At 42.9% G+C, this 15,866-nt stretch overlaps 1 protein-coding gene across 7 annotated transcripts in view; it reads left to right on the top strand.

The window, feature by feature from the left end:
- LOC127445760 (probable ubiquitin carboxyl-terminal hydrolase FAF-X) overlaps positions 1 to 15,866 on the top strand; it is a 41,383-nt gene that overhangs the window by 14,792 nt on the left and 10,725 nt on the right. For 3 of the 7 annotated variants that reach the window (XM_051706038.1, XM_051706040.1, XM_051706039.1), the window contains exons 17-40: positions 304 to 399; positions 488 to 699; positions 1,016 to 1,256; positions 1,343 to 1,492; positions 1,583 to 1,703; positions 1,786 to 1,916; positions 4,049 to 4,327; positions 4,430 to 4,555; positions 4,644 to 4,781; positions 8,438 to 8,631; positions 9,954 to 10,062; positions 10,164 to 10,310; positions 10,399 to 10,545; positions 10,633 to 10,840; positions 11,248 to 11,468; positions 11,584 to 11,771; positions 11,905 to 12,078; positions 12,164 to 12,305; positions 12,389 to 13,139; positions 13,296 to 13,419; positions 13,497 to 13,722; positions 13,871 to 14,003; positions 14,138 to 14,323; positions 14,403 to 14,623. In XM_051706038.1, the coding sequence (XP_051561998.1) occupies positions 304 to 399; positions 488 to 699; positions 1,016 to 1,256; positions 1,343 to 1,492; positions 1,583 to 1,703; positions 1,786 to 1,916; positions 4,049 to 4,327; positions 4,430 to 4,555; positions 4,644 to 4,781; positions 8,438 to 8,631; positions 9,954 to 10,062; positions 10,164 to 10,310; positions 10,399 to 10,545; positions 10,633 to 10,840; positions 11,248 to 11,468; positions 11,584 to 11,771; positions 11,905 to 12,078; positions 12,164 to 12,305; positions 12,389 to 13,139; positions 13,296 to 13,419; positions 13,497 to 13,722; positions 13,871 to 14,003; positions 14,138 to 14,323; positions 14,403 to 14,623 (4,665 nt within the window). The remainder of the gene's footprint in view (positions 1 to 303; positions 400 to 487; positions 700 to 1,015; positions 1,257 to 1,342; positions 1,493 to 1,582; positions 1,704 to 1,785; positions 1,917 to 4,048; positions 4,328 to 4,429; positions 4,556 to 4,643; positions 4,782 to 8,437; positions 8,632 to 9,953; positions 10,063 to 10,163; positions 10,311 to 10,398; positions 10,546 to 10,632; positions 10,841 to 11,247; positions 11,469 to 11,583; positions 11,772 to 11,904; positions 12,079 to 12,163; positions 12,306 to 12,388; positions 13,140 to 13,295; positions 13,420 to 13,496; positions 13,723 to 13,870; positions 14,004 to 14,137; positions 14,324 to 14,402; positions 14,624 to 15,866) is intronic. The other 4 variants (XM_051706044.1, XM_051706043.1, XM_051706042.1 and 1 more) reach the window with 4 other exon arrangements.

Raw genomic sequence — 15,866 nt, 5'->3', positions numbered from 1 at the left:
TAATGAAGAACTGCATTTTAACAAAGAATGTGGCCTTAGAGTCAACATGAAACTGCATTTGTAACCCATTTGTACTTGCATAATTTTACATATTTCAGAGCGAAACAAGATGTTTGACAAGTCAAAAATGTGGAATGGGACTTGATTTTATCCATGTGGAATTGACTGGATGGTGGTCTCTGTATGAGGGGCGGTTGGGCTTGGTGATGTTAGCCAAACAGTCCATTTTGATGTCATGTTGACTTGAATTGAAGGTCATTTCATCAAACTCCAGATTGTAATTTATGTATTTTCACTGCACAGGTTGTGATTCAAGGCAGTGATGACATCGCCACCCGAGCGATAGACCTTCTGAAAGAGATCTACACCAACCTCGGACCAAAACTGCAAGTAAATCAGGTGATCATGCCGTCCTCTCTCTCGTGTCACATGCATTCATCATGAACTCTTGTCTGATGGGATCTGGTGGTGTTGCTGTTGTTTACAGGTGGAGATTCACGAAGACTTCATCCAGTCGTGTTTTGATCGGCTCAAGGCGTCGTATGATACGCTGTGCGTTCTGGACGGTGATAAGGACAGCATTAACTGTGCCAGACAGGAGGCCATACGTATGGTGCGTGTAATGACCGTACTTAAAGAGTACATCAACGAGTGTGACAGTGACTATCACGAGGAGAGAACCATCCTGCCCATGTCCAGGTACCTGCTGTAGACACATCAAACCTGCTTTTGTAGTTCCTGTAGCTTGTGTAGAGCATGACTCTAACAACCCCAAAGTCAAGGGTTCGATTACTAGGGAGCTTATATACTGATAAATGCACAGCTTCAATGCACTTGAAGTCTCATTGGATGAAAAGTGTCTGCCAAATGAAAACATGTTATATGAAGTTTTGTTCACTTCAGTTTAAAAACTTTGTACAGTCTTCAAGAAGACAAAAGGTGTCAGGTGTTAATACATTTTAAGCCATTTTTATTTAGTTCCTTATTTTCTGTGTGGGAAATCTGTGTGTTTCAGGGCGTTTCGGGGGAAGCACATCACTCTGGTGGTGCGGTTTCCCAATCAGGGTCGTCAGGTGGACGATCTGGACATCTGGTCCCACACAAACGACACCATCGGCTCCGTCCGCCGCTGCATCCTGTCTCGCATTAAAGCCAACAGCACGCACACCAAAGTGGAGCTTTTCATTGGAGGAGAGATCGTGGACCCCGCTGATGACCGCCGGCTGATTGGACAGCTCAACATCAAAGATAAAACTGTGAGATTTATAATCATTTGAATATCCTTGACTTGAAATAAAGGCTCTGAACGTTTACTAAAACTCTCGACTGTCTCTCTCTGTAGCTGATCACAGCGAAGCTCACTCAGGTGAGCTCCAACATGCCCTCCAGCCCCGACAGCTCGTCCGACTCCTCCACCGGCTCACCCGGAAACCATGGCAACCAGTACAGTGACGGGCCCAACCCTGAGGTGGAAAGCTGCTTGCCAGGAGTGGTGAGAACCCATCGTTGTGTTACGTGTGATTAACCTCGAAGCACAGTGGAACCTCATCCTGTCGAGCTGACCGCTTGTTTTCATCTTCAGATCATGTCGCTGCACCTGCGCTACATCTCCTTCCTGTGGCAGATCGCTGACCTGGGCTGCACCTTAAACATGCCATTACTGCGAGATGGCGCTCGAGTCCTCATGAAGCTCATGCCTCCAGGTAGCAGTGAAGAAAATGTCTTGCAAAGACATGTGCAATTGGTTGTAGGGATTCTGAATTTTGTGCTCCTTGTCTTTTACAGATAACACTACAGTGGAAAACCTTCGAGCCATATGTTTGGATCACGCTAAACTGGGGGAGAACAGTTTGAGCCCCACGCTGGACTCGCGCTTCTTTGGGCCGTCCCCTTCACAAGTGCTCTACCTCACTGAGGTATCATCATATTGCTTTAAAACTGAAAGAGGCCATTTACACAGTTTTGTTCTTGCTGGACGGACTGCAGCTGAATGGAACAGAATTCAGGGGTCTCGAGATGTTTTAAACGTGGCATATCTATACAAAGTTCATGATGTAAGACACTGAACAAACGGCAAGGTGCGACACCATGGCAAAATATGTCAGTCTGACGCATCTATGTATAGACCAAAAATTAAGCAATAGCACAGAGGGAACGCAAGAACACATCTTGAGTGAACGCCCCTTTCATTGCTCTTCTATCCACCTTCCTGTTCAACATAACTAGGACACGGCCGTTATTAAACTTGAATGTGGACCTCCAGGATACTAAATTATGTTGCTTTATATTGCATGCTGGCAATATATTTCATCATATTATTATCATTCATTGTTATTTCCATAAACACATTGTTTCGGAGATCATATAGTTTTACGGTTTAGCGAATTTTGCCACCGTTTCATCGCACACTTTTGCACAGGCAGACGACAGTGATATGAACTATCAATGAATGAGAGATCAGGTGTTGAAACGGACAGTCTTTAGCTCCGTCTGTCACGGTTTCCACAAACTTTACACAACTAAGACAGAGAGCGAGAGAAAGAGAGCAGAAAGCAGCTCGACTCAGCGTGCATTTTTATTGCCTTTAAACAAAACTGCATCTTGTTTCATCTGGGCAAAATATCTGGTTTCTTTGTGGTGTATAGTAAATAGTCATGAGTTAAGGCCCAGACATACTTCATACGAAATCAAAGAACGAACGGGTGTGACGTCATTTAGAACCAAATCTGGCCAAATATAAGGTGTTTTTGTGTTCATTTCGGTGGTTCGTAACAGATCACATGGGCTGCTAAACACCTTCTTGCTGCCATTGGTCCACTTCATCGGTAGGTGTGACCTGCAGCTCCACCTACTACTTTATGATTTTTAGTCAGTATTCGACTTGAACACACCGACGTGCAAGACCATGTCATGCGATTTTTTTTTTTTTTTTAATTAGTCTACACAAATACTCTCAAGTGCCCATTCACTCATGTGCCATCTGCAGCAAAAACCATTCACACATCTGCACAAAGATATGTCTCGATCACCATTCTTTTATCTTTATTTTGAACATTAACACTCTTTTATACACTCATCTTTGCAGTAGTATCAGTGTCATCATAAATGACAATAGCAGAGTGTAATCACCGCATATTGCGGCTACGTATTGCGTGTTAGAGCCATGAATTCACGATGTAAACGATAAATTAAAATGTTTCTACTGCATATATATTACTTAAAATAATCATTGAGTGGTTAAAACAGCTTTTGTTAATGATCTCATGTGAATTCTAGGCATAAAATCATTGATAATACATTTTAATGTCACATTAGTTCAGGATTTACTGAGTGTCCTAATATTTAAATGCTCCTCTAAACGCCTCCCACAGCGGTGTGTTGGGTGTCTAAATGTTCGGGAACAGTACACCGTTGCTCGGCTGTTTATAACTTCTTTTTTCCCCTGAACGAGGAATGAATAAGAAGTTATCTGGAAGTATTTCGAGGTCTTTAGGGTATAGCATGAAAACATCGCCTTTGGAAATAAAGGAGGTTTTTGAAGATAAATATGAATGGAGGTTTACTTGCAGACATGAAAAATAAAGCAACATCACACTCTCTGTAAAGGAAAAAGCAGATTTATTATTTCTTTAGTACAACAAGTGAATGATCTACTTACTTTTTCCTATAAGTATTGTTAGAAAATGATCCAACATTAGTGTTCCTGTAGCTGGTAGAGCATGGCGTTCGCAATGCCAAGATTATGGGTTTGATTCCCAGGGAACACACAAACTGATAAAATGTATTCCTTGAATGCACTGTAAGTTGGTTTGAATAAAAGCCTCTGCAAAATGCATAAATGTGAATTAGTATATTATTCTGTGGTTGTGTGATAGTTTATAAGCCCACTTCACTACAATCTGGTATTAGTTATATACATTGCAGCTAATAACAACAGAACTTTCTCACACTTGATGCATGCTTCGTTCCATGTTGCATATCATATGTAGGCACAATAACGACAGTTTATATTCTGCAGCAACCATCTGGCAATCTTCATTTCTGTCAGGTCGTGTATGCCCTGCTGATGCCAGCCAGTGGAACTCTGGGAGATGATGCCAGTGACTTCCAGTACAACTTCCTGAAGAGTGGCGGTCTGCCTCTCGTACTGGGTATGCTCACTAGAAACAACTTCCTCCCTAACGCGGATATGGAGACGAGGCGCGGTGCTTACCTGAACGCCCTGAAGATCGCCAAACTTCTGCTCACCGCTATTGGATTCGGCCATGTGAAGGCTGTAGCAGAGGCGTGCCAACCTGTGGTGGAGGGCACCAACCCAGCATCACCGGTACGCCGCATGTCTGGCATGATATTACGGCTTTGTGATTTGAGTTTAATTAAAACTGCCTCTCTGAGACACCTTGATGGTGACCGTTTCTTTGTCTCCCAGATAAATCAGGCGACTCACGATCAAGCTCTGGTGCTACAGAACGCACTCCAGAGCATTCCCAACCCCGCCTCCGAATGCATGCTGCGCAATGTGGCCATCCGATTAGCTCAGCAGATCTCTGATGAGGTTCATGATCTAACATTGCAGCTTTTATAAAGACTTGAAGGTGTTTTCTCCACTGACTTTTATCTCTTTGTTGTCCAACATGACACAGAACTTCTTCCAGGCATCAAAGTTCATCCCAGATATCTGTGTGATCCGAGCCGTGCAGAAGATTGTTTGGGCTTCTGGTTGTGGAATGGTCCCTCTGGTCTTCAGTTCAAACGAAGAGATCAGCAAGATCTACGAGAAGGTACGAAACAGTTCAGGGTTCCCACGCATCCTGGAAAACCTGGAATTTTGCAATGCAGTTTTCAAGTCATGGAAAATTAGAAAAATACCTAAATGTGCTGGAAAGGAATTATTTGTCCTGGAAAATATTTCCATATAATAAAACGGTTTGACTGTGTTGCTAGCAAGGTTTCCATTACATGTACAAAAACATGGTAACAATCGAGACTCGGAATAGGAGTCAAATACACAAATTTGTGTTATTTTTGTCCCTGCCTGCGGCTGTGCATTGTGAAACAACGTCACAGGTTAAGGGCGCTTACACCCTCATGATTGATTTCAGCAGCAGCCAATTGTGTGTTTGGCAATCGCGGTCCAACCGAGGCAGATTTCTTGACTGGTTATAGCTTCAGCCAATCGCATGTACAGTGAGAAGCAGCACTGGTGAAACTTCTCATTCTGAATGAGCTGGTACATGTACCAACTGACTGAATGAGAGGGGCATGTTGTTAGTTTACATCAGCATCGGCATGTAAGTCTACCTTCTTCATCACTGGGAGAAAAGGGCAGAAGAGCTATTAATGTGTAAAAGTGACTGATGTTTATACATGTTGAGGGGCTTTCACATGACTCACGTCAGCGCTGCTGAATACACTGATGTCTATAAAGTGACACGTCAGCGCAACCTCGGCTATAGCTTCACACCAAAGGGTTTTTCATACGTTTTTGCCTCACAAATGATGTCTTTGAGGGTACAATGCTACAAGAAGTATTTTAAAACTGTCTGAATTTATGAAGAGATATTGAATCTCATAATTTATTTTAATTATTACCTTATCATTCTGAGACCCCAAAACAAAAAACGTCCAGACATAAACTTAAATGAGTCCTCTTTTTATTTTCTGCAATCAAAGCAATTGCCTTTTTTTTTTTTTCTCTTCCAAATAAATGTTTTCGATGTTTATTGTGCACCTCCCGCTTTCTTGCGTGACAAGCGCCTTGTGTAAACTCGCCCCTCCATGACGCCTACTGCAACGCTTGACGCTGGCTCGACTCAACTCATGTGAAATGCGCTTTACAATGACGAAAGGACATTATTGAAACTCAAAACTTTTCTGATAAAAGTCATGCTCAGCAGTTTAAATACTGTAGGAAAATGATTCAGTAGATCGGCTTTATTCTTATAATGCTTAAACATTCGACTGAAGTAGATTTGACATGCAAATTTTAATAAAGGAGAAGGTAAGGACGTTATTGATACTCATCATTAGACTATTATTGTTGTAATTAAATTTTTTTTATTAAATCATACACTAGCAATGAAATGTAAACATTATAAAATCAACATTTAAACCCCACAACCCCCTCTCCGACCCCCCAACCCCCCCCCCCCCAAAACCTGTGGTCAAACATAAGAAAATATATAGAAATAAAAATCAAACCGACACACATATATAAAAAAAAAATTTACATATATATACATACATACACACACATAATAATCATACTAACTATAATACACAACTCTCTCCACACCCCACCTGAGAGCCCTCCAAAAACTCCAAATACCTGCCCCATTTCCGAATAAACTTATCCAAGCCACCCCGTCTTCCAGATGACACCTCCTCATAAGCTGCCACCCTCCCCACCTCCGTGCACCACTCCGGATATGGGGGTGCACCAGCTGACCTCCAACCCCTCAAAATAACCTGCTTGGCAATCATCACACATGTCAGAACCCAGTTGTCTATATGGCCATCCCCCACATCAATGACCATCCCATCGCCAAAAACACAAAGTCTGGGGCAAAATGAAACCTGAGTGAGCACCACATCGCACACAAAATTCTGAACCTTCGACCAGAATTTCTGGATCTCGACACATCACCAAAAAACATCACCAGCAGGTGGGTGTGTCTTTAAGACCAAGCCTATACAATCTAGAGGGGGTCCGGTAAAATCTATGCAAAATTTTGAATTGTATAAGATACACCCTTGCATCTCTATATGCAGACTTAATGTTTTTTAGAATCCTAGTCCACACTCCCTCCTCCAATACCAAGTTTAAATCTTTCTCCCATAATCTCTTAATAGAAGTTAAAGCTCCATCCCCCAGACTCTGAATTAGCAGGGAGTAATACACTGATGCCTCATGACCTTTTCCAAAAGCAGTAATCACCTCTCCCAGAGTATCTGCCTCCTTAGGGGGTGTGTGCTACTCCCAAAAATAGTACAGACCAGGTGGCGCAGCTGTAAAAGTGTACCTATAAAACTGAGATCTGGGGATCCCAAAATGTTGGACCAAGTTTTCAAACGATCTCAACACACCACCTTCATATAGGTCATTAGACTATTATTGTTGTCTTTTTAGATGAAAAGTCATGGTCAGCAGTTCACAAACTGAACAGAAACTATAGATCTGCTTTACTAATGCTTAAAGGGACAGTTCACCCAAACATTGTAATTCTCTGATCATTTACTCTCCCTCATGCCATCTGAGATGTGTATGACTTTCTTTCTTCTGCAAAACTCCTGTGAAGATTTGTAGAGAAAGCTCCAGGCTCAGCAGGTCCTTAGAACGGGAGTGGATGGTGATTAGATTTGTGTAGGTCCAAAAAGCACAGACAGTCAGCATAAGAGCAATCCATCTTATCTCCAGCGGTGACATTAATGTCTTCTAAAGCAAATCGATCACTTTGTGTGTGAAAAAGAATGATATTAAAGCACTTTTTAACTACAAAAGATCGCTTCCAATCAGGCATTGACGAATGGCTGAATTTACGCGAGTGCGCCTGTGACACAAGCGCGATTGCACGTGAACTGATGCGTGACAGACGCAACCAGTGAGTCGAAGGAACATGCCTATGCGCTTGTGTCACAGGAGCACTCGGGTAAATTTGGCCATTCGTTGTGGCATGAGGGTCAGTAAATTATCAGAGAATCTTCTACCGCGGTTACCACATGTAGTGAAAACACGGAATCTAGTCATAAAAACGGCATTAGCAATAAAACGCAGATTGTAATGGAATATTACCTATTTGGATGAAAATGAATGTATTTTAAATTGAATTTTTTGTGAATGAATTTAATCATTAAAATTGTGATATGTCCAAGTGTGATAATTAAACTAATAAAAGTCTCTGATTTAATGGAATAAATAATCTGCAAGTGATATCGTAAATATGAATGTGTAGAGCCGGCCGCTCATACACTGAAAACACCTCATCATGATCATGCGTGCTCTCGTGTGAGTGAGATGACAGAGATCACTCTCACACACATCACACATTCACACATTATACATTTGCACATATACAGTGAAATTCTTCTTTTTCACATATCCCAGCTAGGCTGGGGTCAGAGTGCAGGGTCATATATAGCTGAAGTGCACAGCACATACAGACTACATATTTATTTAATTAAATCACAGCTATACGGGGATTAATAATCACACTGGGCCATGGAGCAAATTGCTTATCTGGAGTTGAGAAACAAACAGAAATGCCAAAATAAAAGCTTGATTTAAATGGACTCATGTGTTTTTGCTTCAATATTACACTTGTTGGACGCATAAAATGTCCTGGAAACTTGTGCCTTGAAAAGAGTTAGGAACCCTGCACCTACCATCTTCATTTTAAATCACGTTCAGTACTGTCTAAAGTTCTTTTGTGCACTGCAGCGATCTGTATTGTCTGTTGTCCTGCAGACTAACGCAGGTAATGAGCCGGATGCAGAGGATGAGCAGGTGTGCTGTGAGGCGCTGGAGGTCATGACCCTATGTTTCGCTCAGCTCCCTACGGCTCTCGACACGTTCAGTAAAGAGAAAGCCTGGCAGACCTTCATCATTGACCTGCTTCTTCATTGCCAGAGCAAGTATGTACTTCAGGGTCAACTTCAGTTCTTTGACTGATAATATTGATAATTTCGATCCTTGTATCAATATTATTATACATTTATTTATAAGTGCATATGTCATTTCTAAATGAAATGTTGTCTGAACTGAAACTCTGAAAGCAGCACTTCTCAGTCGCTCTATAAGGTTTGAACTGGACAAAAGTGAACCGCATGAGAGACTGAAATGTATTCACTCAATTATGATTCAAATTATGATATTGTGATGATGTCAAATCCTGAGTTTGTCCTGATCCACCGATCCTGATTTTGAACTTCCTGAGACCCCTGCATGACTGCTGTGTGCATTTTGATTTGTAACTAGTAGTCCCTAAGAAACATGGCAAAAAATATAAAAAATTGTGAATGGGACGAATGTAAAAACAATAAGCTTTATGAAGTAAATCCTAGTATAACCAATAATCTTTTCTTTAACTTTAAAAATAGACATGATCAAATTGTATATACTAGACTGACACATGGGTTTTTATTAAAAGGTGAAGAACCTCCGTCATGTCTTCGCTGTCAGACTATTCTGACTATTAAACACATTTTATTGGATTGCACTGTTTTTAATACTATTAGACAAAGATTTTATTCAGAAACAAGCTTATCAGACATTTTTAAAAATGTATTACCTAAAAATATCTTAGAGTTTCTGTCTAACATAAATCTAAAATTCCTTATTTAATTTTTATGTTTTTTGATGTTTAATCTGTTCTCACCATGTGGATAGTCTTGTTGCTGACATGGTGCTAAAAATAAATAAATACCCAAACAGGTTTCAATGAAAAACCAGAGGCACTTGATGGCGCTGTGTCCGTAGAAGCGCTTCAGGGAAATCGACGACATGTTGTTGTGTCACGTGACTCGGTACGGCAGAACTTTAACCCTTAAATGACAGAGTAGAGTCTTGTGAACAGTATTCAGTCGGTTTTTATTCATTTAAATTATGTGTTGCATATAGCAAAGCCAAAATACAACATTCAAGCATGTGGACGCTGGGTCGCATGAGGTTAAAGAAACCCAAATTTCCAATAATCTTTCGGAAACTAGGTGTTTCAACCCCACAAACAACAAGTTTTGGGCATTCTCAGCTCAATTTGAATGAAGTGCCCATTCACTGCAGTTTGTTTCTGCGGTGCCAAAAGAACCCGGAAGTGCTCAAGCCGAGCATTTGTTTTCAGACAGTAACATCATCTATTCTATTGTTGTACAATTGCCTCATAGACTTCCTTTCAAAGTGTGCATTGTTGTTGTCCGTCTTTTGTCATATTGTGAGCATGAATTGTCTTTTCATTTAGAGCTGTACGTCAGATGGCGCAGGAGCAGTTCTTCCTGATGGCCACCAGGTGTTGTATGGGACACAGACCGCTCCTGTTCTTCATCACCCTCCTCTTCACTGTTCTGGGAGTGAGTACCGCAGTCACATGTAGAACAGATTGTTTTTGTTTGGGTGCTGCAGTGTGTTTTTAATGGACCTGGACAACATTATTTGGTTTGTGTTGTTTTAGAGCACGGCTAAGGAAAGAGCAAAGCACGCTGGCGATTACTTCATCCTCTTACGGCACCTGCTCAACTACGCGTACAACAGCAACATAAACCTGCCCAACGCCGAGGTGCTGCTCAACAACGAGATCGACTGGCTCAAGAGAATCCGAGTGCGTCACAACGACACTCATAGTATGAAGAACCATAAATAATGATGTTTAAACACTCTTTTTACTTTGGTTTTCTCTTTCTGTTCAGGATGAGGTGAAGAGGACGGGCGAGACGGGTGTCGAGGAGACGATTCTGGAGGGTCACCTGGGTGTCACCAAAGAGCTGCTGGCCTTCCAAACACCTGAGAAGAAATTCTACATCGGCTATGAGAAAGGTGGCGCTAATCTCATAAAGGTGAGCTGAGGATTGTACACATTGTTGTGAAAAAGAAGTTCACTTCCTGTGTCCCCTGCCCTCATTTCCTGTCTGTCTCTCTTACAGGAGCTGATTGATGATTTTATATTCCCGGCGTCTAACGTATATCTGCAGTACGTGAAGAGCGGCGAGTTCCCCGTGGAACAGGCCATTCCAGTGTGCAGCAGTCCTGCATCCATAAACGCCGGCTTTGAGCTGCTGGTCGCGCTCGCTGTCGGCTGCATGCGCAACCTTAAACAGATCATTGACACGCTCACAGACATGTACTATCTAGGCACGTATTGAATTGTTGGGTGTATAAATGTCAATTAGAAATGAATTAGTCTTACAGTACATGATCTCTGTTGATGACTGAGTATAAATCTAAACATTTTTGGGAATTGCCTCTATTTTGTCCTTTCAGAATAAATTGCATTCAGTTCTGGTTAAGTAGTGAAAGCCAAATATTTATTGGAGATATTTTGTTGATGACACCACAGATATGTTGAGCTACACAAACCACTGCGTCACAGCTCAGACATGAATTTACTTTTAAGTCAAATTGTCACATTCAGTTCAATTCAACAATTGATGTAGGAATTAATTTATGAATGATTTACACAAATTCATTGTGCTCATGTTTCATGAATGTGGCCCAGTGTCTGTTCAGATCATCATTTAAAAGAATGCATCTTTGTTCAGGTTGCGACGCGCTTACAGAGTGGGAGTATCTGCCTCCAGTAGGGCCGCGGCCGACCAAAGGCTTCGTTGGTCTGAAGAACGCAGGAGCCACATGCTACATGAACTCAGTGATTCAGCAGCTTTACATGATCCCGCCCATCCGAAACGGCATCCTGGCTATCGAGGGCACCGGCAGCGACATCGATGATGACATGTCCGGAGATGAGAAGCAGGACAACGAGGTAAAAAGCACACTTGTGTAGATCATACATACAGAAAACTCTTAGCACATAGATGAGGTTCATTAGAACATGAGTGAATGGACGTCACTCTCACACAAGACGTGTTGTGCTGCAGAGTAATATGGACCCCAGGGATGATGTGTTCAGTTATCACCAGTTTGATGACAAGCCCTCTCTCAATAAGGCCGAGGACCGCAAGGAGTACAACATCGGAGTGCTGCGCCACCTGCAGGTGATCTTCGGCCACCTCACCGCATCCCGTCTGCAGTACTATGTGCCCAGAGGCTTCTGGAAACAGTTCAGGTAAAATTAGTCGTGAACTCTCTTTATATGAGTTTGAAATGCAGGTTGCCAATATGTTTTACGCCATATTCTACGGCAGCCGTAGTGGAATTATACTTGCAATAGGAGACTACATTTCAAACATTCTCTGCAGGTTATGGGGCGAGCCAGTGAATCTGAGAGAGCAACATGATGCGCTGGAGTTCTTCAATTCACTGGTGGACAGTCTGGATGAAGCACTGAAAGCCCTCGGCCATCCCACAATGCTCAGCAGGATCTTGGGCGGCTCATTTGCAGACCAGAAGATCTGTCAGGGTTGTCCGCACAGGTAAGAGAAGGACTCTGTGCTGATATCTTGTGTTTTTACCATTTGATAAAATATTGATTTGAAAATGCTGCATGTCTCTTCTTAGGTATGAGTGTGAGGAATCCTTCACCACATTGAATGTTGACATCAGGAACCACCAAAGCCTCCTGGACTCTTTAGAACAGTACGTCAAAGGGGACCTGCTTGAAGGAGCCAACGCATACCACTGTGAAAAGTGCAACAAAAAGGTGGGCGGTGTTTCTCTCTCAGCTGATAGTAGACCTATAAAGTGCAAATCGTGACCTTTTGTTGTCTCCTGATTTGCTTTTAGGTCGACACGGTGAAACGTCTCCTCATTAAGAAACTCCCGCCCATCTTGGCCATTCAGTTAAAGCGCTTCGATTATGATTGGGAACGCGAGTGTGCGATTAAATTCAACGATTACTTTGAGTTTCCTCGTGAGCTGGACATGGAGCCATACACAGTGGCGGGTGTTGCGAAGCTAGAGGGCAAAGAGGTTCCGCTAGAGAGTCAGGTCATCCCCGACAATTCTCCAACAGAATCCGAGCCCAATGGCAGATCCCGTTATCGACTAGTGGGCGTGCTGGTGCACTCGGGTCAGGCCAGTGGCGGACATTATTACTCGTATATCGTTCAACGTCACGGTAGCTGCGGTGACGGACAGAAGGACCGCTGGTATAAGTTTGATGACGGTGACGTGACGGAGTGTAAGATGGATGATGATGAGGAAATGAAGAATCAGTGCTTCGGTGGAGAGTACATGGGTGAGGTGTTTGATCACATGATGAAGCGCATGTCGTACCGGCGGCAGAAACGCTGGTGGAACGCCTACATTTTGTTCTATGAGCAAATGGACGCAGCAGGGGGCGACAGCGAGCTGTTGAAGTACATTTCCGAACTGACGCTCGCGCCCCAGCCAAAAATGTCCTTGGCCATTGAGGCCAGCGTTCGCAAACAGAATGTGCAGTTCATGCACAGCCGCATGCAGTACAGCCTGGAGTATTTTCAGTTCATTAAGAAACTGCTCACCTGCAATAGTGTCTACCTGAACCCTCCTCCAGGTGCGTTTTGTTTTCTTTATGGCAGCTACAGATTAAATTAAATCTGGGATGAGATGGTCCAGTTTTTGTGAAACAGATTTTTGCTCTTCCATGAATGTCTTTTGTGATATTCAGATGATCTGTTTGTGAAAGTCTCGTCTCTGATGGTCTTTCCAGGTCAAGATCACCTTTTACCGGAGGCGGAAGAAATATCGATGATTAGTATACAGCTCGCTGCTAGATTTCTGTTCAGCACAGGATTCCACACGAAGAAGGTTGTCCGAGGTCCTGCTAGTGACTGGTGAGCATTATTCTACACACATTGTGAACCGTATTGGTGAGTGTGAGTCGTAATGTTAATGTCTTTCTCTCTCTCAGGTATGATGCCTTGTGCGTTCTCTTGCGTCACAGTAAGAACGTCCGCAGCTGGTTTGCACACAACGTCTTGTTTGCCTTCCCCACACGCTTCTCAGAGTACTTGCTGGAGTGTCCGAGTGCAGAGGTGCGTGGAGCATTCGCCAAACTCATCGTTTTCATTGCACACTTTTCCCTGCAAGATGGACCCTGTCCCGCCCCAGTCACATCACCTGGCTCGTCCACACAGGTAACAGAGAGATGTAAATCACTTAAAGGCAAAAAAAATAAATAAAATCAGTACAGGTTTAGGTCTTTCAAATAGAAGACATAGACGAGTCATTATGCCATGTGACACTCTGAGACAAAGTTGCCCTAATGACCTTTGACCTTGTCAGCAGGCCTGTGATAATGTAACATTGAGCGACCACCTGTTGCGGGCAGTGCTGAACTTACTGAGGAGGGAAGTGTCTGAACACGGACGGCACCTTCAGCAGTACTTCAACCTCTTTGTCATGTACGCCAACCTGGGTAAGCGCTCGTTCACTGCACACACAGCAATACTCTTTCTGCTGAATGTTGAAGCAACTGAATTTATGTCAGAGTCAGATTTCAAAATGTCAAAAGCACCTGAGCATCCTGCCTTGCTATATTATCACTTGTAGGTTTGGCAGAGAAGACGCAGCTGTTGAAGTTGAGCGTGCCAGCCACGTTCATGTTGGTGGCGTTGGATGAGGGTCCCGGGCCTCCCATTAAGTATCAGTACGCAGAGCTTGGTAAACTTTATTCTGTGGTGTCACAGCTGGTGCGCTGCTGCGACGTATCATCGCGCATGCAGTCCTCAATTAATGGTGAGTGTCAGTTGTGATGGTGTAATTTCTTGCATTGTCAAATGAAGGCTGCATCCTCACTTGTGGATCTGTTGTTCAGGTAATCCACCTCTGCCCAATCCGTACGGAGACCCCAGCCTCACGGCTCCCATCATGCCCTTACAGCAGCTGGTGGCCGAGATCCTGTTTGTGCGCACAAGCTACGTGAAGAAGATCATCGAGGACTGCAGTAATTCTGAGGAGACGGTGAAACTGTTGCGCTTCTGCTGCTGGGAGAACCCACAGTTCTCCTCCACGGTTCTCAGCGAGCTGCTCTGGCAGGTCAGTCGCCACTTAGAGCAGCTTGTGTTACGGTCAATCTTGTGGTCGACCAATATATCGCCTCTCGATCTTTGGTGTTTTTAATAAATCAGCATCGACTGATACATTTTCCTGTTTGGCTGATTAGTTTCTCAAGCAGTGACAACACCGAACATTGCCTGCTTGCATGTGGGAGCTGTCTGAAACATGTAAACAACCAGTCACAGTTTTTTTGGGTTTTTTTTGTTACATGCCATCGTGTTACTACAACAATAGAATGTGTGCAACACAGTCTTATTTAAACGGTTCCACATATCAGAGCCGCGATAGACGCGTATGAGCTCATGATGTTTAAAGTGCTTGTCTCTTTCTTTCTCCCACTCTCTCCTCAACAGTTTCCTGTAACTGTTAACTGTTTTGTCTAATGATAAAACTTAGATCATTTATCGTCTGCAAATATGCAGATATCTTGTTTAAACAGATTTAATTCACAAAACTTGAACAAATCCAAAGGTTTATTTTCCTGTAGAGTGCTCATATATAGTCGCTTTTCCACCATCGGGCCGATCGGTTCTCATCACTAAACCGTACCGTGCCAGTCCGGGCCAGCTGGCGTGGTTAGTTTCTTTTTCCACTTGAAGTGAAATCAGGAAAATGTCCGTAACAGATCTGTCTGTGGCGACGGCGTGATAGGTAAACATTGGAGGGAGTGCACTCTGTAGGATAATCGCATGTTCCAGTTTTTAGGACTGCTTTCCCCCTGGTTTTACTCTGCTAATACACAGAAAAGACACGGGCCATGTCACAAAAAGGAAAGCAAAGAGAAAAAGGCGAGAGGTTTATCATCATGAGGGCTCGTGTATGCCACCGGACACTAACATGCAGGAATGTAAATGTTCCCAGACTACCTAAAAATAATATTTATTGACAAAATATGATATAAGTATTATATGAAAATAGTATATGAGAATATATTGATATATTTTGAGTTTCAATTAACTAGTAATCAGCATCCCTGACGAAAAAAACAAAAACAAATCTAGGCTACAATACTAGTTAAACCATCATCATAAAATCATGAAGATACACTAAACATAAACTATTTTTTATTAACTTCAAGAACGGTTTATAATCATGCCGTGCTGAACCGTGCTCAAGTGGAAATGCTACTGTAACCGTTCCTTACCGCATTCAGTTTGCTCGGCCCGGATCGCCTGTTTGGAGTGTCACGGACTGACCATCACGCAACATTCGTGAGTCCAAA

This window comes from Myxocyprinus asiaticus, chromosome 9 (genome assembly GCF_019703515.2).
Source record: "Myxocyprinus asiaticus isolate MX2 ecotype Aquarium Trade chromosome 9, UBuf_Myxa_2, whole genome shotgun sequence".
Lineage (NCBI taxonomy): Eukaryota > Metazoa > Chordata > Actinopteri > Cypriniformes > Catostomidae > Myxocyprinus > Myxocyprinus asiaticus.
Note: the sequence above shows the minus strand (reverse complement) of the source record. Positions and strands in the feature narration are given on the sequence as shown.